Source organism: Bombina bombina, chromosome 8 (genome assembly GCF_027579735.1).
Source record: "Bombina bombina isolate aBomBom1 chromosome 8, aBomBom1.pri, whole genome shotgun sequence".
Lineage (NCBI taxonomy): Eukaryota > Metazoa > Chordata > Amphibia > Anura > Bombinatoridae > Bombina > Bombina bombina.
The window spans coordinates 22831995-22858084 of NC_069506.1; the positions used below are offsets into that span (position 1 = coordinate 22831995).

Sequence of the window (26090 nt, forward strand, 5' to 3'; positions counted from 1 at the left end):
ATATATCTACAAACATTCCCAAAGACTTTCATTACAAGTTATGATAAGCTATTGAAGTGGAATAGAACATACCTCAAAATTCAAACTGAAAATTCCTTAGTGATTTTATTCTTGAGGTTTAAATGGGTTCAGAAGGAGCATGAAAAGGGCAGTGGGTAGATTAATCAGATTTACAGCAGAGGTGGTAATCGCAAAGTTCTGAGTATTTACATAATTCAGATGTATAGTAATGTTAATTACTAAACTAGAAATTAAATTAAAGGGACACTGAACCTAGATTTTTTCTTTTGTGATTCAGATAGAGCATTGACATTTTAAGCAACATTCTAATTTACTCCAATTATAAAAAATATTTCATTCTCTTGGTATCTTTATGTGAAATGCAAGAATGCAAGTTTAGATGCCGGTCCTTTTTTGGTGAACAACCTGGGTTGTCCTTGCTGATTGGTGGATAAATTCATCCACCAATAAAAAAGTGCTGTCCAGAGTACTGAACTAAGAAAAAAGCTTAGATGCCTTCTTTTTCGAATAAAGATAGCAAAAGAACAAAGAAAAATTGATAATAGGAGTAAATTAGAAAGTTGCTTGAAATTGCATGCTCTTTGTGAATCAAAAAAGAAAAAATTTGGGTTCAGTGTCCCTTTAAATAAAGATTTGCAGTGTGACCGTATTAGACGAGCTAGAAAAGTTTAATATACTACTAAGTTATTAGATTCGTTGACCAAAAACAAATCTTACAATTTAAAATGAAACATAACCAATGATATTATAAAGATAAGCAATAGGCATAGACATTGCTTACATTAAACTATCATGATTCAGATAGAGCAGCAGTTTTAAACAACTTTACAATTTACTTTTAGCATCAAATGTGCTTTGTTCTCTTAGTATTCTTTGTTGAAAGCTAAAGCTAGGTAGGCTCGTATGCAAATTTCTAAGCCCTTAAAGGGCACCTCTTATTTCAGTGCATTTTGACAGTTTTCCACAGTTAGATAGTGCTAGGTCATGTGTGCCATATAGATAATTTTGTGCTCACTCCCATGGAGTTACCTAGGAGTCAGCACTAATTGGCTAAAATGCAAGTCTGTCAAAAGAACTGAGATAAGGGGGAAGTCTGCAGATACTTAGGTAATCACAGAGGTAAAACGTGTATTAATATAACAGTGCTGGTTATGCAAAACTGGGGAATGAGTAATAAAGGGATTATCTATCTTTTTAAACAATAATAATTCTGGTGTTGACTGTCCCTTGTGGGTTTGAACCTGTTTCTTAAGATTTTCTACATAATTCTATGGAGACATTGACTAAATACTGGATACATGTATAAACTTTAGTGAATAGGCTCCATAAAATGACGTAGGTACTGGAGAGACTGGAGAAGTATTTAATGAATCTACCTGATTGTCTCGAAGACAGATATGTAAATTAAAACAAATACTAGATTTACTAAAAGCTACACCCATTCATGTTTTATTCTATGCAGCTGATTTACTAAAGCCTGCTCTACTGATTCTGCTCCATAAAATCAGACAAGGTCAGGAAAGACTGGAGAGGCTTTAGTCTGCTGGTGAATCCAGTCCACTTGCGATATTGTATAGAGATTGGTGTTTGGGCCCCAGAAGGGTCATCCAGTTACTGTTCCAGGACCCATTCTGCATCTTGAGACTGTGATCTGTACCAAGAAATGAAATCATTTAAACTCTCTAAATCTCATTCAACCTTTGTGGAAGAACATACCTAGATAGGCTGAGGAACGTACAATATATGGAGCACTGCTCATGATTGGTAAAACTTCAACTAACAAAACAGCTTAAATTCTATGAAAATATTTATTTTGTAGGAAGATCTTTTGCTATACAGTTCTGAACTGCTGATATATAGGCCCATATTTATCAAGCTCCGTACGGAGCGGTTTAAAGACTGCTGCTCCATAACCCTGTCCGTCTGCTCTGAGCAGGCGGACAGGAGTCGCCGGAAATCAACCTGATCGAGTACGATCGGGTTGATTGACACCTCCCTGCTGGCGGCCGATTGGCCGCGAGTCAGCAGGGGGCGGCGTTGCACCAGCAGCTCTTGTGAGCTGCTGGTGCAATGTTAACAGCGGAGAGCGTATTGCTCTCCGCATTTAACAAGGTCTTGCGGACCTGATCCGCACTGTCGGATCAGGTCCACAAGACCTATGATAAATAGCGGCCATTTTATCCATATAGGTGGTATATAGTATCCATTAGGAGCTGATATATAGTATCCATTAGGAGCTGATATATAGTATCCATTAGGAGCTGATATATAGTATCCATTAGGAGCTGATATATAGTATCCATTAGGAGCTGATATATAGTATCCATTAGGAGCTGATATATAGTATCCATTAGGAGCTGATATATAGTATCCATTAGGAGCTGATATATAGTATCCATTAGGAGCTGATATATAGTATCCATTAGGAGCTGATATATATAGTATCCATTAGGAGCTGATATATAGTATCCATTAGGAGCTGATATATAGTATCCATTAGGAGCTGATATATAGTATCCATTAGGAGCTGATATATATAGTATCCATTAGGAGCTGATATATAGTATCCATTAGGAGCTGATATATATAGTATCCATTAGGAGCTGATATATAGTATCCATTAGGAGCTGATATATAGTATCCATTAGGAGCTGATATATAGTATCCATTAGGAGCTGATATATAGTATCCATTAGGAGCTGATATATAGTATCCATTAGGAGCTGATACATAGTATCCATTAGGAGCAGATATATATAGTATCAGTATTGGAGCTGATTATAGTATCCATTAGGAGCTGATATATATAGTATCAGTATTGGAGCTGATTATAGTATCCATTAGGAGCTGATATATATAGTATCAGTATTGGAGCTGATTATAGTATCCATTAGGAGCTGATATATATAGTATCAGTATTGGAGCTGATTATAGTATCCATTAGGAGCTGATATATATAGTATCAGTATTGGAGCTGATTATAGTATCCATTAGGAGCTGATATATATATAGTATCAATATTGGAGCTGATTATAGTATCCATATAGGAAAAAACATTTTAATGTCCATTCTGTTATTTAACATATTGTCCTGACGTCACCAAGCTCACTCTCACTGGGAATATGTTTGTGTTTTGGGTATTTTAGATGCTGCCACTAGTAATAAACATTAATGTGACCTACAGAATATTCTTGTTTAGATTCATTAATATATGATCCAGCCTCTCCCATCTCTCTAGCCTCTCCATTCTCACTTATATCCTTCTATGCTGCTGATTCACTAAAGTTTACTTATCTCCCCTACTTTAGTGAATCAGCTACATAGAATAAAATAGAAATGGGCAAAGCTGAAGAGGCTGGAGTGGAAGTGACTGTTTTGTCAGTGTGTGCATATGTTTTTTATGTTTTTTCAGGTCCTGGTTGTTATGTCTATTGACAAATGAGTCTGTTTAAGTTCACTGCTAACAGCGGCCCATTTACTCTCAGTATTTCCAGGAATGCAGAGAAGCTCTTGCCCCAGGCTCTGTCTTCTTTAAGAGCAGTTGACCCTTTCAGCTTTTGCACGTGATAAACACCTATTAGGTAGAAAATATTTGCAAAACATGTCAAACATATTCAGCTCAGACCTCCTGAAACGAAACAATTTTATGCAGCAGCTGTTGTGCAATGTACAGGCTGAGCCCATTGTATCCTATCACCAATGCCGTTTAATAAACATGCTGGTAATAGAAGTAAACCGTAAAGTAACTTAAAGTTGCATGTTCTTTCAAAATGATGAAAGTTATATGTTCCTTTAAGCACAGCATTAAACATCTGCATCCAATACAAATGTTTTGAAAGCATTTTTGAGAACAAAAAAACTGAACGGTGCCGGAGTGTGTTTCAGTTTTGAAAATAAATATTTTTTGCCTTATATACTTTTAGTAGCAAAAATTAGAATCCATTAAAAAAATCAAATGATTTAGCTACAAACATTTCCATAGACATTAATGGTGATTTTCTGTAGAAAATCATTAGTTACATTTTTTCTAAAGAATTATGACAATTTCATTTTCTAAAACAGGGACATTAAAGGGATAGTAAAGTTCAAATTACACTGTCATGATTCAGATAGGGCATGTAATTTTAAACAACTTTCTAATTTACTTTTACTATCAAATTTGCTTTGTTCTCTTGTTATTCTTAGTTAAAAGCTAAACCTAGGTAGGCTAATATGCCAATTTCTAATCCTTTGTAGTCCGGCTTTTATCTGAAAGCATGTGATCATTTTCACAGCTTAAGGGCATTAGTTCATGTGTTTCATTTAAATAACATTGTGCTCATGCACGTGGAGTTATTTAAGAGTCAGCCAACAAGGCCAGTGCCTAGGGCAGCAGATTCGGGAGGGGCAGCACATCTGTCCTATCCTCTCGCTAAAAGCCAGCACACAGTACAGTGAGCGATAAAGTGCAGGCTTTTACAGAGAAGACAAGGCACGTGCGCTGATTAAGGTCGCTCTTCACAGGCAGTGCTACTTTAAACCATTGCTTCATTTAGAGCCGCCGTCATTTTTGCAGTGGAAGCGTTCTTGGTGAGAAATGTGCCCGGGGTTATGCTTACAAGGTGAGGCTGGAGGAGAAAACCTTGTGCCGATATACTGCCTCCCTTTGTCAGCTGTGGTGGGTCTGCGAGTGCAGTGCTTATTGCAGGTCTTACTAACAGACTGGATGCGTCTGTGCACTGCTTAGATCAGCTTGTGATGTCTAATCATAAACTCTCAGCGCTAATGTATGTTAGCTACTAATAGCTAGCTTTCTCTGCATTCATGTGATGTCTAATCATAAACTCTCAGCGCTAATGTATGTTAGCTACTAATAGCTAGCTGTCTCTGTATTCATGTGATGTCTAATGATAAACTCTCAGTGCTAATGTATGTTAGCTACTAATAGCTAGCTCTCTCTGCATTCTTGTGATGTCTAATCATAAACTCTCAGTGCTAATGTATGTAGCTACTAATAGCTTTCTCTGCATTCATGTGATGTCTAATCATAAACTCTCAGCGCTAATGTATGTAGCTACTAATAGCTTTCTCTGCATTCATGTGATGTCTAATCATAAACTCTCAGCGCTAATGTATGTTAGCTACTAATAGCTAGCTTTCTCTGCATTCATGTGATGTCTAATCATAAACTCTCATCGCTAATGTATGTTAGCTACTAATAGCTAGCTGTCTCTGTATTCATGTGATGTCTAATGATAAACTCTCAGTGCTAATGTATGTTAGCTACTAATAGCTAGCTCTCTCTGCATTCATGTGATGTCTAATCATAAACTCTCAGTGCTAATATATGTTAGCAACTAATAGCTAGCTTTCTCTGCATTCGTGTGATGTCTAATCATAAACTCTCAGCGCTAATGTATGTTAGTTACTAATAGCTAGCTTTCTCTGCATTCATGTGATGTCTAATCATAAACTCTCAGCGCTAATGTATGTTAGCTACCAATAGCTAGCTCTCTCTGCATTCATGTGATGTCTAATCATAAACTCTCAGCGCTAATGTATGTTAGCTACTAATAGCTAGCTCTCTCTGTATTCATGTGATGTCTAATCATAAACTCTCAGCGCTAATGTATGTTAGCTACTAATAGCTAGCTTTCTCTGCATTCATGTGATGTCTAATCATAAACTCTCAGCGCTAATGTATGTTAGCTACCAATAGCTAGCTCTCTCTGCATTCATGTGATGTCTAATCATAAACTCTCAGCGCTAATGTATGTTAGCTACTAATAGCTAGCTCTCTCTGTATTCATGTGATGTCTAATCATAAACTCTCAGCGCTAATGTATGTTAGCTACTAATAGCTAGCTTTCTCTGCATTCATATGATGTCTAATCATAAACTCTCAGCGCTAATGTATGTTAGCTACTAATAGCTTTCTCTGCATTCATGTGATGTCTAATCATAAACTCTCAGCGCTAATGTATGTTAGCTACTAATAGCTAGCTTTCTCTGCATTCATGTGATGTCTAATCATAAACTCTCATCGCTAATGTATGTTAGCTACTAATAGCTAGCTGTCTCTGTATTCATGTGATGTCTAATGATAAACTCTCAGTGCTAATGTATGTTAGCTACTAATAGCTAGCTCTCTCTGCATTCATGTGATGTCTAATCATAAACTCTCAGTGCTAATATATGTTAGCAACTAATAGCTAGCTTTCTCTGCATTCGTGTGATGTCTAATCATAAACTCTCAGCGCTAATGTATGTTAGTTACTAATAGCTAGCTTTCTCTGCATTCATGTGATGTCTAATCATAAACTCTCAGCGCTAATGTATGTTAGCTACCAATAGCTAGCTCTCTCTGCATTCATGTGATGTCTAATCATAAACTCTCAGCGCTAATGTATGTTAGCTACTAATAGCTAGCTCTCTCTGTATTCATGTGATGTCTAATCATAAACTCTCAGCGCTAATGTATGTTAGCTACTAATAGCTAGCTTTCTCTGCATTCATGTGATGTCTAATCATAAACTCTCAGCGCTAATGTATGTTAGCTACCAATAGCTAGCTCTCTCTGCATTCATGTGATGTCTAATCATAAACTCTCAGCGCTAATGTATGTTAGCTACTAATAGCTAGCTCTCTCTGTATTCATGTGATGTCTAATCATAAACTCTCAGCGCTAATGTATGTTAGCTACTAATAGCTAGCTTTCTCTGCATTCATGTGATGTCTAATCATAAACTCTCAGCGCTAATGTATGTTAGCTACTAATAGCTAGCTTTCTCTGCATTCATGTGATGTCTAATCATAAACTCTAAGCGGTAATGTATGTTAGCTACTAATAGCTTTCTCTGCATTCATATGATGTCTAATCATAAACTCTCAGCGCTAATGTATGTTAGCTACTAATAGCTAGCTTTCTCCGCATTCATGTGATGTCTAATCATAAACTCTCAGCGCTAATGTATGTTAGCTACTAATAGCTAGCTTTCTCTGCATTCATGTGATGTCTAATCATAAACTCTCAGCGCTAATGTATGTTAGCTACCAATAGCTAGCTCTCTCTGCATTCATGTGATGTCTAATCATAAACTCTCAGCGCTAATGTATGTTAGCTACTAATAGCTAGCTCTCTCTGTATTCATATGATGTCTAATCATAAACTCTCAGCGCTAATGTATGTTAGCTACTAATAGCTAGCTTTCTCTGCATTCATGTGATGTCTAATCATAAACTCTCAGAGCTAATGTATGTTAGCTACTAATAGCTAGCTTTCTCTGCATTCATGTGATGTCTAATCATAAATTCTAAGCGCTAATGTATGTTAGCTACTAATAGCTTTCTCTGCATTCATGTGATGTCTAATCATAAACTCTCAGCGCTAATGTATGTTAGCTACTAATAGCTAGCTTTCTCCGCATTCATGTGATGTCTAATCATAAACTCTCAGCGCTAATGTATGTTAGCTACTAATAGATAGCTTTCTCTGCATTCATGTGATGTCTAATCATAAACTCTCAGCGCTAATGTATGTTAGCTACTAATAGCTAGCTTTCTCTGCATTCATGTGATGTCTAATCATAAATTCTAAGCGCTAATGTATGTTAGCTACGAATAGCTTTCTCTGCATTCATGTGATGTCTAATCATAAACTCTCAGGGCTAATGTATGTTAGCTACTAATAGCTAGCTTTCTCCTCATTCATGTGATGTCTAATCATAAACTCTCAGCGCTAATGTATGTTAGCTACTAATAGCTAGCTTTCTCTGCATTCATGTGATGTCTAATCATAAACTCTCAGCGCTAATGTATGTTAGCTACTAATAGCTAGCTTTCTCTGCATTCATATGATGTCTAATCATAAACTCTCAGCGCTAATGTATGTTAGCTACTAATAGCTTTCTCTGCATTCATGTGATGTCTAATCATAAACTCTCAGCGCTAATGTATGTTAGCTACTAATAGCTAGCTTTCTCCGCATTCATGTGATGTCTAATCATAAACTCTCAGCGCTAATGTATGTTAGCTACTAATAGCTAGCTTTCTCTGCATTCATGTGATGTCTAATCATAAACTCTCAGCGCTAATGTATGTTAGCTACTAATAGCTAGCTTTCTCTGCATTCATGTGATGTCTAATCATAAACACTCAGCCCTAATGTATGTTAGCTACTAATAGCTTTCTCTGCATTCATGTGATGTCTAATCATAAACTCTCAGCGCTAATGTATGTTAGCTACTAATAGCTTTCTCTGCATTCATGTGATGTCTAATCATAAACTCTCAGCGCTAATGTATGTTAGCTACTAATAGCTTTCTCTGCATTCATGTGATGTCTAATCATAAACTCTCAGCGCTAATGTATGTTAGCTACTAATAGCTTTCTCTGCATTCATGTGATGTCTAATCATAAACTCTCAGCGCTAATGTATGTTAGCTACTAATAGCTTTCTCTGCATTCATGTGATGTCTAATCATAAACTCTCAGCGCTAATGTATGTTAGCTACTAATAGCTAGCTTTCTCTGCATTCATGTGATGTCTAATCATAAACTCTCAGCGCTAATGTATGTTAGCTACTAATAGCTTTCTCTGCATTCATGTGATGTCTAATCATAAACTCTCAGCGCTAATGTATGTTAGCTACTAATAGCTAGCTGTCTCTGCATTCATGTGATGTCTAATCATAAACTCTCAGCACTAATGTATGTTAGCTACTAATAGCTTTGCTTTCTCTGCATTCATGAACCCACGGAGTAAATAGGAAACGGACACTTAAAAAGTTTCATTACTTGAATGATGGTAATTACTGTATGTTGTTGCATGTGAAGAGCAGTGATTGTTTCAAAGTGTATTCTTCTTTCCCTCCCTCCCTTCCTCTTCTATCTCTTTTTTCCCTTTCTCCCTCCTTTCCTCCCTTCCACAACTCCCTCCCTTCTTTCCCTCCCTCCCTTGCTCCCTTTTTCACTCCTTTCTTTCCCTCCCCTTTTCTTCTCTCCTTTCCCACTTTTCTCTTTCTCTCTCTCCCTTCCTTTCTTCTTTCCTTTCCCTACCTTTTCTCCCCTCCCCTTCTTTTGTCTCCCTCCTCTCAGTGAGAAATTGGTATGAGATGCATGCAATTCAACCCACCTGTATGCAAGTGTTTTGCTAACACACTGACCCAAAAAAATATTAAGGGGAAAAGGCCTAAAACCTTTGTGGGGGCAGCAGAATTTTGAGTGCCTAGGGCAGCACAAAACCTAAATACGCCACTGGAGTCAGCACTAATTGGCTGAAATACAAATCTATCAAAAGAACTGAGATAAGGAGGCAGTCAGCAGAAGTTTAGATATAAGGTAATTACAGGTAATTACAAAGGTAAAAAATATATTTCTATAACAGTGTTGGTTATTCAAAACTAGGGCATGGTAAATAAAGGGATTATCTATTTTTTAAACAATACAATACTATTCCTTTAAGGACAGTTAGTCTGAACTCCCAAACCAGGACTATCCAACAAAATACAGGACAGATTTGAGCTTTGTATTCACAGGTAACTTTAAAATTCCTAAAAGTAACAGTAGTGAACTAAGCTGACACACAAGTGCACCAACCAGAAGCAGCTCAGCTCATCTTTGAAAAGATACAATTGGTGCAGCCTTTGACATCACTGGTCACTCACCCAGGCTCATAATCTATTTTGTATTCAGTATGCATAAGCTCCATGCTTATATTTTGCCTCCTAAAAACATGAAAAACAAAATGTCACATTTGGTTTTATTTTCTTCAGTAGGATATTATGGTGACTTTCCTGAATTTTTACAATGCCAGAATTCCGTTTTCAGTACACAAGTTATTTTAGCGTTTATTATTATAATATTTCTTTTTATAACATTCCAGGGAACCTAAGATGAAAACATACAATCTTGAGTTGAGGATTTTAATAGTCCTGTTGTACGTTCACCTTGGCAAGTCTCAGAGTTGCAGCAGCCCTACCTTATCAGGTACACCAGGCGTTCCAGGCATTCCAGGACCAGATGGTAAAGATGGACAGGATGGAGCAAAAGGAGATGTTGGTAAGAATACATCTCTCACTGCACAGAAAGAATTTTCATAGCAATAAGCTGGTGTATTTTCTATTTCTTTTTAAAATAGAAATTATATTAAAAAATTGGTACAGAGTTTATACAAGAAATTTGTAGAAAAAGATATATTGATAATGTTTTCCTCTAGAAGTGAGTTCCCACCTTCTTCTAATTCTCTTTTTGTATCTTTGTAAATTTAACAGTTACTAAGCTGCTCAGTTATTTTTAAGGAATATGGATATGGCATTTTGAACTTTAGTGTTGGTTAATATCTAGTGGACAACAAGAGCAAAGTACATTCTCACAGGTTGTGTGAAAGATTATATCTCACCATAATTTTGCAGCAGAGATATGGCCAGCCAGAATTTTTCAGCTAAGATGTCATGGGCAGAGATCAGGGGCTTAACTACAGAGGTCTCAATTCAGACTAGGCCTGCTCCACCAAGAGGGTCCATGTATCCCTACAATCGGTAGTGGCATCACTACAGAAGGAAATGGTGTGGATCAGGTTCAGTCTGCATCATGTCTAGTCCTTCGTGTGTCCCTCTGTGAGAAAAAAATCACAGTTTAAGGAAAGTATATAGATTTGTCTTTACAATATGATGGCAAGGTTTCTAAGATGGCCACGTTATTGTGCCACCATATTTACATAGTAAGGCTGTGCATATCCTATGGCTCAGACTAGCCAATAGGGAAGGATGACTAAGAGTCCCAAATATCAATTCCTCTTTCTCCTATGTACCTGCTATCTCAGCTTTTGAAAATGGCCAGAAAGGGAGATGTTGAAATGAGAAGCCTAACACAGCCTTTGACCCGGGGTCCAGTGAGTAGTTTTCTAGTCAATATTTTGCTGTCCATGACATCTTTGTACAATAATGTCAAAGGATCATTATATTCTATTCCATTGTAATTCCATTGTAAAGTGGAATTTTTCAAAATGTTGCCAAACAGAAATTTGTGTTTAGACTAGGGTTAGGATTAGAGATGGGATTAGCGTTAAAGGGACAGTGTACACCATTATACACCAATTTTCATATAACTGCATGTAAACGACACTAATATAATGAAAAGTATTCACAGACACTGAACTAAAAATCCAGTATCAAACCTTTTACTATTATTATTTTTATTATTATTAGTTATTTGTAGAGCGCCAACAGATTCTGCAGCACTATAAAAATAGGCATGTTATGCAGGTACCATTTATAGGGATCCAGTGGGTACAGGGCCCTGTCGAGAGTTGCACTGTTGTAGTCAGCTCTTATGAAGGTGATCTGCAAACAGCTGGGGTCATAGGCTAACATGCTAAGGGGTTCAAGGGTATAACAAAGGAGAAGAGGAACTAGGGTTAGAAAAGGTTATAGAAGGTTATATGCATCCCTGGACAGTAGAGTCTTTAGGGAGCGCTTGAAACTTTCAAAACTAAGGGAGAGTCTTGTGGAGCAAGGCAGAGAAGCTTAAAAGCTCCCAGTTTAGCACTGTTGGTAAGGATAGACTGGGACACCCACTGAAAGGGGCTGGGAAAGCAGAAAGAGCAGACACTCTCCCCCTCCCCTGCATATGAAAAGACCCATTAGACAAATCAGTATACATCTAAAACTTTAGGGCTTGGTTAGGAGTCTGAAAATCAGCACAATGCTATTTTTAAAATAAGCAAAACTATAGATTGTTACAAAAACACTCCCAGATGGGCTGTATAAATGGATCATCTACAAAAGATTTATGCAATGAAAAATCTAGTTTACTATGACCCTTTAAGGCTAGGTTTGGACTTAACCCTTTCAATGACAAAGAAGGCCACAATGGTTTAATGAAAGATTGTACAAACAGAAATGCTGATGTCTCATTGTGTCCTATGTGAAATATTGACCATGACCTTTCTTATATTCCAGGACATCCAGGAGAGTTTGAAGACTGGAATAAAGCAAAATATATAGGTGATCCAGGACAACCTGGGAATCCTGGGAAGGTTGGTCCAAAGGGACCCAGGGGTCCACCAGGCATGCCTGGCCCAAATGGTCCGAAGGGGATGAAGGGTGAATCGGGAGACTACAAAACCAGTCTTAAATCTGCTTTTAGTGCTCTAAGATATTCTAACTCTCACCCCAGGAGAGAAATGCCCATTCGCTTTGATACAATTCTTACCAATGTCAATAGCCATTATGAGCCCCGAATTGGAAAATTTACGTGTGTGATTCCAGGTATCTATTACTTCACCTATCATACAACCTCCAGGGGCCACCTATGTATCAATATTGTAAAAGGTACAGGGAAGGGTAGCAAGGTGGTGACCTTCTGTGACCAGTCGTTCAACACCTTCCAGGTGACCACTGGCAGTGTCGTGCTACATGTACCTCAAGGGGATTCTGTTTGGCTGGAACCAACTGAAAAAAATTCCTTATTGGGAACTGAAGGAGCCGACAGCATCTTCACTGGCTTCCTGCTTTTTCCTGATCCTCCTCAGTAAAGTGAATAGTTTATATAAGGATTGATTCAGGGTACTTTGCTTGTTAGTTAAAGGGACAGTTTACTCAAAAATATTATCCCCTTTCATTTGTTCCCAATGATCCACTTTACCTGCTGGAGTTTATTAAATTATTTACAAGTATTTCCTTTACCCTTATATAGGCATTTTAAATAGTTAATTTAGCCTGTGGTATCCCCACCTATTCTGAAAGTTTCTGGCCTTAGGGCCAAGCTATAGATAAGCTGCATAAACACAGCCAGCAGAAGAAATTGCACTCCCAGTGGGGTATAGAAGAGATAAAGTAATAAAATGTTAATTTTTCATTGTTCTCTCCAAGTATTGGTGATTGGTTTATGGACAAATATAAGATAAAGACACATGTATATGTACACAATGTGATACAGTAATGAGATCTGATTATACCTACAGATATAAGATAAAGACACATGTATATGTACACAATGTGATACAGTAATGAGATCTAATTATACCTACAGATATAAGATAAAGAAGCATGTATATGTACACAATGTGATAAAGTAATGAGATCTGATTATACCTACAGATATAAGATACAGACACATGTATATGTACACAATGTGATACAGTAATGAGATCTGATTATACCTACAGATATAATATAAAGACACATGTATATGTACACAATGTGATACAGTAATGAGATCTGATTATACCTACAGATATAAGATAAAGACACATGTATATGTACTCAGTGTGATACGGTAATGAGATCTGATTATACCTACAGATATAAGATAAAGAAGCATGTGTATGTACACAATGTGATAAAGTAATGAGATCTGATTATACCTACATATATAAGATAAAGACACATGTATATGTACACAATGTGATACAGTAATGAGATCTGATTATACCTACAGATATAAGATAAAGACACATGTATATGTACACAATGTGATACAGTAATGAGATCTTATTATACCTACAGATATAAGATACAGGCACATGTATATGTACACAATGTGATACAGTAATGAGATCTGATTATACCTAAAAGCTCAACCCAGGTTGTGGCTTCAAAACACTAAATCAGCTATTTCATAAACACAAATAAACCCTAAAAAGCAAAATGTTATACTCTGCAGTTAGTAAAAAAAAAGCATCTGGAAAAACATTAAGGGGGAATAAATTACAGTATATTGTCCCTTATATATACAGTTATTCTTTGCATAGTTTAAATGAGCATTAAGGTCATTGATGCTATATTTCTTAAACTTGCAAAAGGTATGAGATATAGATATGAGAGTCTTAGTGTAAAATAATGGGAATTCAGCAGTCTTTGAAAAGAGTGCTGAATTCCCATTCTTTTACACTAAGGGGCCCATTTATCAAGCTCCGAATGGAGGTCTTGCGGACCTGATCTGCACTGTCGGATCAGGTCCGCAAGACCTTTGATAAATAGGCCCCTAAAACTCTCATATCTATAGTGTCTACCTTTTGCAAGTTTAAGAAATATAGTAATTTTGGGTCTGCACCACTATACTAAAAAGTACTTTCTAAAAGCGTATTAAGGTTCATATTTAATGTGTTGAGCTTGCTTACCATTAATAATAAGTCATTGATGCTATAGTTGCATAGTATAGAAAAACAATCTTCATAAAAAATAAATGTTCTAAAAACATTTAAATTGACCTTTTTATTAGTAGCATTTAGATTTAAGTAACGCGTTCTCAGCTGATTTCTAGGCTCGAGAAACTCTATTTACAATCACAGACATTTAAACCAAAAAGAACCAATCAGATCATACAAACTTCACGGGAGATCCAATAGGTTCCTTTCTGGGCGCAATCAAACAAAAAGTGCCCCTTACAGACTTATTGGCTGACACTAGAATTGATCATCAAACAAGGACATTGCTAAATTATTATTGAATAGTGTAGATATGAAATTCTGAAGCCATTGTCATCTAAATATTGTTCATTTTAACTTTTTTCTTCTTTAAAGGGGCATAAAACCCCAAGCTTTTCTTTTCTGATTCGGATATAGCATAACATTTTATTAACAACTTTAAAATTATTTCTACTACTAATTTTGCTTAATTTTCTTTGTATCCTTTGTTAAAGGAGCAACAATTTACTACTGTGAGCTAGCTGAACACATCAGTAAAATAATGGCAAGAGGCATATGTGCAGCTACCAATCAGCTTTTAGCTCCCAGTAGTGCATTGCTGCTAGGTTTACTTATCAACCACAGATACCAAGAGAATAAGACAAATTAGATAATAGAAATAAATTTGAAAGTTATTTAAAGGATTATAAAACTATTACCAAATCATCACATAATTAATATATCCTGTTACAGTTTAACTAATACTCTGTGCATTAACTTTACCTAATCATGCAAACAAAGCTGCGTTGACCCTAAAAACATACATTTTATTTTCAGCCGTGCCGTCATTTACTCCAGGCCATAAAGTGGTCGTGTCTTGGTCATTTAATATTGGCCAATCGCAGCACTCAAAATTTATATATTAATGAGTGTTATTTGTACCCAAAATCCCATGCGCAATTCAATTACTGTATATGTATAATCAATTGAATGATACTCGTTTATCTAAGGGAGTTAATAAAATACAAATTCTCAATTCTGCTCTGTAGCTCCGTCTTCTATGTCACTGCAGAGGCTGTGATTTCACTCTGGTCACATGAGTGCTATAGCCGTGACTTAAGCAATTAGAACTGAATACAACTGCGCATGCGTGGGAGAGGTACAATTGAATAGCGCCCTCCCAAGGAACGACATAAAATAAGAGAACCTAGGTTGCCCAACGTGATTGGACAATGCAAATTAGTCCTCTGTGGGTTTGGAAATAACAACATTTTAGATAGCAGATTGCTGCGAAATAACTTGACCCGGGAAATTATTCAATTTAAAAAATTGTGTTTCATTTCCCTTTAAAAGTGCATGCTCTCTCTGAATCATAAAATAAACGTTTTGGGTTTCCCTTTAAATTACAAGAAAATTAGAAGAATAAATAATGAATGTAATGAAAGCCCATTACAAAGTTTTTGAGGGTTTTTGATTTTATTACGCATCATTCAAATTTTTATGGGTTATTACATTTTGAGTATAATGTTCCCTTTATGTATAGTATAAATCTCAATGTATTTATTCTGGCTTTTTTTTCCCTATGAGCTGAGGAAGGACATTGTGAGCGCTCACAGAGCCATTAATCTGTAGTCTAATGTTTAAACACAATAAAACATTCCATTTACATTAAGATCTTATGAAAAATAAAAAGGGTAAAAACCCTCTCTTTCTGCAATAGACCTGGGTAAGGAGTGATAAATACTTCTTTACATGAGCTCATGTGTGTGTTTAAGATCATTTGCTGGTGTTCTTCCTGCAGTTGAGACTTCACATTTTTTTCCAGAATTACAATTTTCTAATCTCCTCTATGAAATGTCCTGATAAATTCCAAACTTTTGCATGTACATTTAGAATCAAATAAGAAAACCACAGACTTATGATTTGGAGGGAAACAATCCTTTTTTTTAATAAAACAAATCAACCTCAGGTATTTTTTCATTAATTTCTTATTTTCTCTTGTTCACAGAAAAATCTGTGTCATAAAACCACAATGACAAGTCTCCGCTTACTGAGCACACAAAATGAAAAGCTAACCATTTTATGCAGATGTTTGTATAAGAAATGTGTATATTCCGCATTGCCATAATAATGTAGATTTGTAAGGAGGAAAACCTTAGTGTAATAATTGGTTTCTGGAGTTTGTAATCTCTGCATGAATGACTGGTGAGTAATTGGGAAAAAAGTGTGAAAAATGATTTCTAGATAAAATATCTACCAGCAGAGGGAGACAGACACTGAAAAACCTCAGAATCTAGTGATTAGGCACCAAAATATCTCAGACAACTGAACCGAGGGCTCTGCAAGTCCTCAAGGGAATCCCTGATGGGCACAATTTGAGTGTCCTATATAAAATGTAAAAAAAAAAAAGCCCAAAGAAGTGTCAGAGCGTAGACTATGTGATTACAGCAATTAGACAAACTGGTTACACAGCACTGATTTTTCAAGCTCAGAGGATTCTGCTCGTTATTATGGAATAGACAGAGGCGTAACTAGAAACCACAGGGCCCAGGTGCAAGAATCTAAGAAGGGCCCCCCACCCCCCCCAAAAAAAAAGTGAATTTGATACACATATTTTTTTTTACATTTAACACAGAAAAAAAATGTCAGTCAGATTACGTCTGCAAAAGGAGGCACCCTGTGCCCACAGTCTGTGAGATGGTCTGACCCCCTATTACTGTATATAGTGACACTGTTTAACTCACCAGTACTGTATATAGTGAGTCAGTGACACAGGGGGGTAGTTATCAAGCCGTCTACTTTTCTGGCTTTGCCGGCCCAATACGCCCGCCTAAGCTCGCCTACCTTCGCCGCCGCGGACCTGAAAAAATACGCCTAAGTTATCAAATAAAGCTGTCAAAAAGCCGCGGGGCGATGAGCAGCGGACTGTGACAGTTATCCCTCATCCGATCTCGCTGCCCTTCGGCTTTTCCCCAGCTTTATTGCTAGCCTGTCACTAAGCACTCACACTAAACTACACTGTTCTACCCCCTATACCGGCGCCCCCGGAGCCTCCCGCAACTCAATAAAGTTACTAACCCCTAAACCGCCGCTCCTAGACCCTGCCGCAAGTCTTATAAATGTATTAGCTCCTAAACCCTGCCGCAAGTCTTATAAATGTATTAACCCCTAAACCGCCGCTCCCGGACACCGCTGCGACTTACAGTATACCTAGTAACCCCTATCATGCCCCCCCTATACCGTCGCCCTCTATAATAAAATTATTAACCCCTATCCTGCTGATCCCGCACCTCTCCGCAACTAAATAAATAGTTTAACCCCTAAACCGCCGCTCCATAAACCCGCCGCAACCTATATTAAACCTATTAACCCCTATCCTGCCCCCCCTACACCGTCGCCACCTATAATAAATTTATTAACCCCTAATCTGCCCCCCCTACACCGTCGCCACCTATAATAAATTTATTAACCCCTATCCTGCCCCCCACTATGCCGCCACTGTAATAAAATTATTAACCCCTAAACCTAAGTCTAACCCTAACCCTAACGCCCCCCTAACTTAAATATTAATTAAATAAATCTAAATAAATTAACTCTTATTAAGTAAATGAATCCTATTTAAAACTAAATACTTACCTTTAAAATAAACCCTAATATAGCTACAATATAAATAATAATTATATTCTAGCTATTTTAGGATTTATTTTAATTTTACAGGCAACTTTCAATTTATTTTAACTAGGTACAATAGCTATTAAATAGTTATTAACTATTTAATAGCTTACCTAGCTAAAATAAAGAGAAATGTACCTGTGAAATAAATCCTAACCTAAGTTACAATTACACCTAACACTACACTATACTTTAATAAATTATTCCTATTTAAAAATAAATACTTACCTGTAAAATAAACCCGAAGATAGCTACAATGTAATTAATAATTATATTATAGCTATCTTAGGATTTATATTTATTTTACAGGTAACTTTGTATTTATTTTAGCTAGTTAGAATAGTTATTAAATAGTTATTAACTATTTAATAACTACCTAGCTAAAAGAAATACAAAATTACCTGTAAAATAAATCCTAACTTAAGTTACAATTAAACCTAATACTACACTATCATTAAATTAATTAAATAAACTACCTACAAATAACTACAATTAAATACAATTACATAAACTAACTAAAGTACAAAAAATAAAAAAAGCTAAGTTACAAAAAATAAAAAAATAAGTTACAAACATGTTACAAATATTACAACAATTTTAAGCTACTTACACCTAATCTAAGCCCCCTAATAAAATAACAAACCCCCCCAACATAAAAAAATGCCCTACCCTATTCTAAATTAAATAAATTTCAAAGCTCTTTTACCTTACCAGCCCTTAAAAGGGCCATTTGTGGGGGCATGCCCCAAAGAAAACAGCTCTTTTGCCTGTAAAAGAAAAATACAACCCCCCCCCAACATTAAAACCCACCACCCACATACCCCTAATCTAACCCAAACCCCCCTTACAAAAACCTAACACTAATCCCCTGAAGATCATCCTACCTTGAGTCGTCTTCACTCAGCCGAGCCACCGATGGAACTGAAGAGGACATCCGGAGCGGAAGACGTTAATCCTCCAAGCGGCGCTGAAGAAATCTTCCATCCGATGAAGTCATCTTCCAAGCCGGGTCTTGAATCTTCCTTCCGCCGACGCGGAACCACCTTCTTCACCGACGGACTACGACGAATGACGGCTCCTTTAAGGGACGTCATCCAAGATGGCGTCCCCTCAATTCCGATTGGCTGATAGGATTCTATCAGCCAATCGGAATTAAGGTAGGAAAAATCTGATTGGCTGATGGAATCAGCCAATCAGATTGAGCTCGCATTCTATTGGCTGTTCCGATCAGCCAATAGAATGCGAGCTCAATCTGATTGGCTGATTGGATCAGCCAATCGGATTGAACTTGAATCTGATTGGCTGATTCCATCAGCCAATCAGATTTTCCTACCTTAATTCCGATTGGCTGATAGAATCCTATCAGCCAATTGGAATTGAGGGGACGCCATCTTGGATGACGTCCCTTAAAGGAGCCGTCATTCGTCGTAGTCCGTCGGTGAAGAAGGTGGTTCCGCGTCGGCGGAAGGAAGATTCAAGACCCGGCTTGGAAGATGACTTCATCGGATGGAAGATTTCTTCAGCGCCGCTTGGAGGATTAACTTCTTCCGCTCCGGATGTCCTCTTCAGTTCCATCGGTGGCTCGGCTGAGTGAAGACGACTCAAGGTAGGATGATCTTCAGGGGATTAGTGTTAGGTTTTTGTAAGGGGGGTTTGGGTTAGATTAGGGATATGTGGGTGGTGGGTTTTAATGTTGGGGGGGGTTGTATTTTTCTTTTACAGGCAAAAGAGCTGTTTTCTTTGGGGCATGCCCCCACAAATGGCCCTTTTAAGGGCTGGTAAGGTAAAAGAGCTTTGAAATTTATTTAATTTAGAATAGGGTAGGGCATTTTTTTATTTTGGGGGGGTTTGTTATTTTATTAGGGGGCTTAGATTAGGTGTAAGTAGCTTAAAATTGTTGTAATATTTGTAACATGTTTGTAACTTATTTTTTTATTTTTTGTAACTTAGCTTTTTTTATTTTTTGTACTTTAGTTAGTTTATGTAATTGTATTTAATTGTAGTTATTTGTAGGTAGTTTATTTAATTAATTTAATGATAGTGTAGTATTAGGTTTAATTGTAACTTAAGTTAGGATTTATTTTACAGGTAATTTTGTATTTCTTTTAGCTAGGTAGTTATTAAATAGTTAATAACTATTTAATAACTATTCTAACTAGCTAAAATAAATACAAAGTTACCTGTAAAATAAATATAAATCCTAAGATAGCTATAATATAATTATTAATTATATTGTAGCTATCTTAGGGTTTATTTTACAGGTAAGTATTTATTTTTAAATAGGAATAATTTATTAAAGTATAGTGTAGTGTTAGGTGTAATTGTAACTTAGGTTAGGATTTATTTCACAGGTACATTTCTCTTTATTTTAGCTAGGTAAGCTATTAAATAGTTAATAACTATTTAATAGCTATTGTACCTAGTTAAAATAAATTGAAAGGTACCTGTAAAATAAAAATAAATCCTAAAATAGCTAGAATATAATTATTATTTATATTGTAGCTATATTAGGGTTTATTTTAAAGGTAAGTATTTAGTTTTAAATAGGATTCATTTACTTAATAAGAGTTAATTTATTTAGATTTATTTAATTAATATTTAAGTTAGGGGGACGTTAGGGTTAGGGTTAGACTTAGGTTTAGGGGTTAATAATTTTATGACAGTGGCGGCGGCGTAGTGGGGGGCAGGATAGGGGTTAATAAATTTATTATAGGTGGCGACGGTGTAGGGGGGGCAGGATAGGGGTTAATACATTTAATATAGGTTGCGGCGGGTTCAGGGAGCGGCGGTTTAGGGGTTAATACATTTATTATAGTTGCGGTGGGCTCCGGGAGTGGCGGTTTAGGGGTTAATATGTATAGAGTAGCTTGCGGTGGGCTCCGGGAGCGGCGGTTTAGGGGGTAATAACTTTATTTAGTTGCGGCGGTGTAGGGGGGGACAGATTAGTGGTGTTTAGACTCGGGGTACATGTTAGGGTGTTAGGTGTAGACAGCTCCCATAGAAATCAATGGGATGTCTGTCAGCAGCGAACTTGTACTTTCGCTATGGTCAGACTCCCATTGATTCCTATGGGATCCGCCACCTCCAGGGGTGGCGGATTGAAAACCAGGTACGCTGGGCCGTAAAAGTGCCGAGCGTACCTGCTAGTTTTTTGATAGCTAGCAAAAGTAGTGAGATTGTGCCGCACTTGTGTGCGGAACATCTGGAGTGACGTAAGAATCGATCTGTGTCGGACTGAGTCCGGCGGATCGATGCTTATGTCACAAAATTCTACTTTTGCCGGTCTCGAGCCTTTGATAACTAAGGCGAATCAGCCTCGCCACAAATACGCTGCGGAATTCTAGCGTATTTGAGGTTGACGGCTTGATAACTACCCCCCACAGTCTGTAATCTGCCGGTGAGATGGCTGGCCTGACCCTACCTGCCTCAGTACTTTATACAGTGACCACAGTAGTCTGTGACATAGTCCACCCCCACCCCCCCAGTACTGTATATAGTGGTACTGTATAGTGACACTGTATACCCCCATGCTGTAGTAACAAGGTCTGTAATTTGCTGGTTTCACAAACATACACACACATACATGCATAAATACACACACAGTCACATACATACATACATACACACACACACACATACATGCATAAATACACACACACACAGTCATATACATACACACACACACATACACACATACATACATACACACAAACATACACACACACACATACATGCATAAATAGACACACACAGTCACATACATACACACACACATACATGCATAAATACACACACACAGTCAAATACATACACACACATACATGCATAAATACACATAGTCACACACACACACACACATACATGCATAAATACACACACACAGTCACATACATACATACACACACACATACATGCATAAATACACACACAGTCACACACACACACATACATGCATAAATACACACACACAGTCACATACATACACACACACATGCATGCATAAATACACACACAGTCACATACATACACACACACACACACACATAAACACCAATGAGTAAAACAGAAACACTAACCCCTGTAGTCAGAGACACTAGTGAAGCATCACATCACACTCACATGATATCAGTGCAGGCAGTGGCAGGTTAACATTTTTTATTGTAAAAAAAAAAAAAAAAAATTTAAAGCTGGGCCCCCAGCAATTACGACCTCCTCACCCCCTGTAGTTTCACCCCTGGGAATAGATTACTTTGTTGTTAGGAATGAAAAAGGATTCCCTATGAGTTGGTGTAATCTGAAGCTATAAAGCAATTACAAATGTATTATCATTAAAAGGACATACTAGTACAGTAATAAAATACTCCATTTTATTAGGGTACACATGTTTGCCTGCAACTATGGATTTAACAGGCAGGGGTTAATTTGATCTTCCTTGGTGCCTCAGAACACACACAGGGATTAGTGATTTTATACCCAATGGCTTCTGCTATCACACACACAGAGCAATGATTTAGCATCTTTGTGTCAGCAACAAATATGGTAATAATATATCCCCCATGGATGCCAGTAACAAAGAGCAAAACTTTAACCCCTCTGTGCCAGTCATATATAGAAAACTGTGTTTCCACCACCACCAGCAGTTTAGAGTAACACACACAGGTTAGTGATTTTATTCGCCTTAGCTAATACACTTAGAGTTATGATTCCTTCATCTTGGATGCCAAGAACAAATGCAAAGCAGCATTTTTACCTATTTTGGCTGGATGTAACAAACAACAATGTATTGAAAGTTAATGCACTGCTAAAAAGGGCTGGGCTCACCCCGCCCCCATCCATCCCTCCACTGAGAGGTTGATTTCTTCTGATGCCTTGCATAGCTTTTAAGTAGCCATTACTGCAGTATTGACATGTTTAGTATTTACAGGGGGGGAGCTATTTCAAATCATCAAATAAAGGTAAAAGAGTTATTTGAAAACAATTTATTACACTTCATTGGCTTAAATGGATCATCAAGGAAAGCACTAAAGGTGAGAAAGTTTTACAGTACACTATCCCTTTAAATATCGGTAAAAAGTATCTGTATTTAGCGGAACTTACCTGCTAATCACAGCTGTCATCATTCTTCATGCTTTCTTGTACTCCTGGTCCTTTAGAACGATGGCAGTGACCTTTAGAAAATGCCCTTCGCTAGAGAGATCTTACAGTGTGTGCAATCCATTATTGCACATACACACCTCTCTCTAGTGGCGGCCATCTTGGAAAAGCTGCCATCATATTTCCACATCTCCCTGTTACTCAAGGTTGTTGGAGGCATATGTACATATGGAGCTTTACTGTTTCAGACTCTGGGATATAGCCCCTAGTTGCACCCCCCCCCCCCAGCAACATCACTACCACAACTAATCAGATTGCTTCTCTCGACGTCACTTCACCATTCACCAAAATAACACATTTACATAAAATATGTCTACAGTTTTCTAACCTTATAATAACCTATAGTTAGGAAGGGATATTCTATTCTGAATACCTACCAGGCAACATTTTAAAAAAAACTTATTTTATATAAAACAAAGTAAAAAAGTTAACTACAGTGTCCCTTTAAAGAAATATTTTTTTTCTTATAAAATCCATCCAGTTTCTATATATAAAGAAATGCTATAAAAGTACCGGTAATAGTTTAGGTGATAAATTAATAGGTAAAAGTCATATGTAGGAATGTGTATTCATTTTGTTTTCATGAAACGAATAACCGAACAAATGCACAAACTCATTTAAAGAACACAAATATACAGTATACTAACGGAATTCATTAGTATACATTAGTTTCCTTTAAATTAGCTTTAAAAGATAAAATACTTGGGGGGCGGAGCTGGCCGCAGCAAAGATGGCTGCGTAACACCTTAGCTCTGCAAACTAGCTCCACTAATCTGTCTGAAAAGACCCTACTAACTACAGATTAATGATAAGTACATAGAGGCAAAAGATGTCCTGTATCTGGGGAACAGAGGGAACTAAGCAGATCTGACATCGCTGCGCAAATACCGATACAGCCACTAACTACGTCTAATACTGAGGCCTCAGACGCACGCTGCATATACCCGGAGCCGAGATCAGTAGAAAAAAGTGAAAGTCAGCGCGCCATCAGCAACCGGAGAGCGGTGAGATTATGTGCCTGAACTTTATATAGACACAGACCTTTTCACTTACCCGCGGGAGCGGTACATGTCACGCCATAAATAGCGAGCTGTCACTCTACAGGGCAGACAGTCCCGGTGACAAAACGAGCAGGCCACGCAGACTAGACATAACAGCTCTGACACTCGCAGGTCAAATCCACACGCAAGCCGATAACGACCTTACTCACAGACTCACTATAGGGCCTTCCTAATTGAAACAAAAGGCTACAGCAAAAAGCCACGGCGATTGGAGCTTAGGCACGCCGTGCTCAAGAACAGCCCCACTAAACATACTCTGCTAGCCACTATACACAACTCTGTGAAAGACTGATCCTCACCCTACAAGCAGCAATATAGTGGAACAAGCTCAACCTAGACAACAGGGTATCACAGTTTATCTATATCAGAAAAGTTGGCTGCGGCCTGTAATATACCTAATAGAAGATACTTTATGCAGCAGAGCCAGACATTTTATATATAGCAACAACCTAACACAAGGGCACTGCCCTACTGCTCACAGTGGGGCTACTGAGGAGGCAATTGAGAGCTGCCAGAGGCCACTAAGACAACATGTACGCCAAACGCTCTTCAAAACCCCACAAACTGTTAAAATCATCTAATCATAAAGACAACCTGGTAGAACAATTTTTCTCCCCCACAAGCTCTAAGGCCTCAGCAAGCGAAGAGCACAGAAAATCGCTTTCACAAAAGCAATTGACACCACAAAAAACATGGAGGAACCAGAAGAAAGTACCTCAGTACCAAACAATATTCTCTCCACGTTGGCGTCCAAACAAGACATAGCCGATATTATACGCTCATGCATTCGCGAAGAAATTGCCGAAATCAAACAAGATCTGCACTCCATGAACAACAGAGTGGAGGCATTGGAGGAGTTCTCTGACCACTTACAGGAAGAAATTAATGAAGTTCATGACACTACTACCAATCACACTAAAATTATAGCTGATCTATATGACAAAATAGAGGACCTTGAGAACCGTAGCAGACGGAAAAACCTTAGAATCCGTGGGGTCCCTGAGTCTGTATTACCCAAAGATTTCCCAACATACCTCCCAGCACTTTTTGCTCATCTCAAGAATACTCCTCCTTCCACAGATATCCCTTGGGTTAGAGCGCATAGAGCCCTCAGGCCTAAACCCCCAGACACAGCACCTCCAAGAGACATTATCATGAAGTTTAAGGACTTTGGGGTGAAAGAGGAGCTGCTAAACCTTTCTCGTAAACATCAACCAGTAAAATTCAGAGGTACTGTACTCCAATTCTACCAGGACCTGTCGCAACGGACACTCCAAAGGAGACGGGACTTAGCCCCACTGACGACACTTCTCCGCCAAAAGAAGATTCTTTACAGATGGGGATTCCCTTTCCATCTATACGTTCTGCATGGCAACAGGAAACTGAACTGCAGATCCCATGAAGATGTCAGTGATTTTTGCTCTGCATTGGAAATAGACCCGCCAGAGGGCCTATCGACCGATGATCATTCAGAACCCCCCAGGAAAAAAGTATCGAGAGCGGCCCCTGGAGAATGGCAAAAGGTTGCCCCCAGATCCAGGACCCAAACACCGACTAAGACCCGGAGCACCCTATCCCAGCCTATGGCCTAAGGATAACTGTTCACATGCTGGACTACCTCAGAAACTGCATCCAGGCCCTACTACATACTCTGTGAACAACATTAGTGAACTGTGCCCTGGTAAAGTATAGCATATGGTGCTTATTGACTTTTTTTTTTGTGAACAACTGCATTAATAATATTTTCAATATGTTGTTTTATAGAGTTTCTAGTTATACAAAAAAGTTAACTATACTACCCCCTAGAAACTAAACCCTTATTCATTTATCTAGGAAAAAAAAAAAAAAAAAAAAAAAAAAAAAGAGATAAAAAAAACCTGAGACACCGTGGCAATAAGAGCTAAATCTATCCCCATTATAATATAATGCCATGCGCTCAGTTGACAGGGTTAGTTCATTTCAGACACGTTTTAGATCCTTCTACAATAAATTATATATTTGTTACAAGGAGCTGGTTCATAGCCCCTCAAGAACCTGAAAGGTCACATGACATTTTGTAATCTAAGATATTCTTT

The 26090-nt window shown here is 37.7% G+C and overlaps 1 protein-coding gene across 1 annotated transcript in view; it reads left to right on the plus strand.

Annotated features, from left to right (window-relative positions):
- The window catches only part of C1QB (complement C1q B chain), a 19244-nt gene extending 3148 nt beyond the window's left edge, over positions 1-16096 (plus strand). The window contains exons 2-3 of the mRNA XM_053690187.1: positions 9884-10059; positions 11961-16096. Coding sequence (XP_053546162.1) covers positions 9894-10059; positions 11961-12535 — 741 coding nt within the window. The 5' untranslated portion in view covers positions 9884-9893 and the 3' untranslated portion in view covers positions 12536-16096. The remainder of the gene's footprint in view (positions 1-9883; positions 10060-11960) is intronic.
- Positions 16097-26090: the final 9994 nt, after the last annotated feature.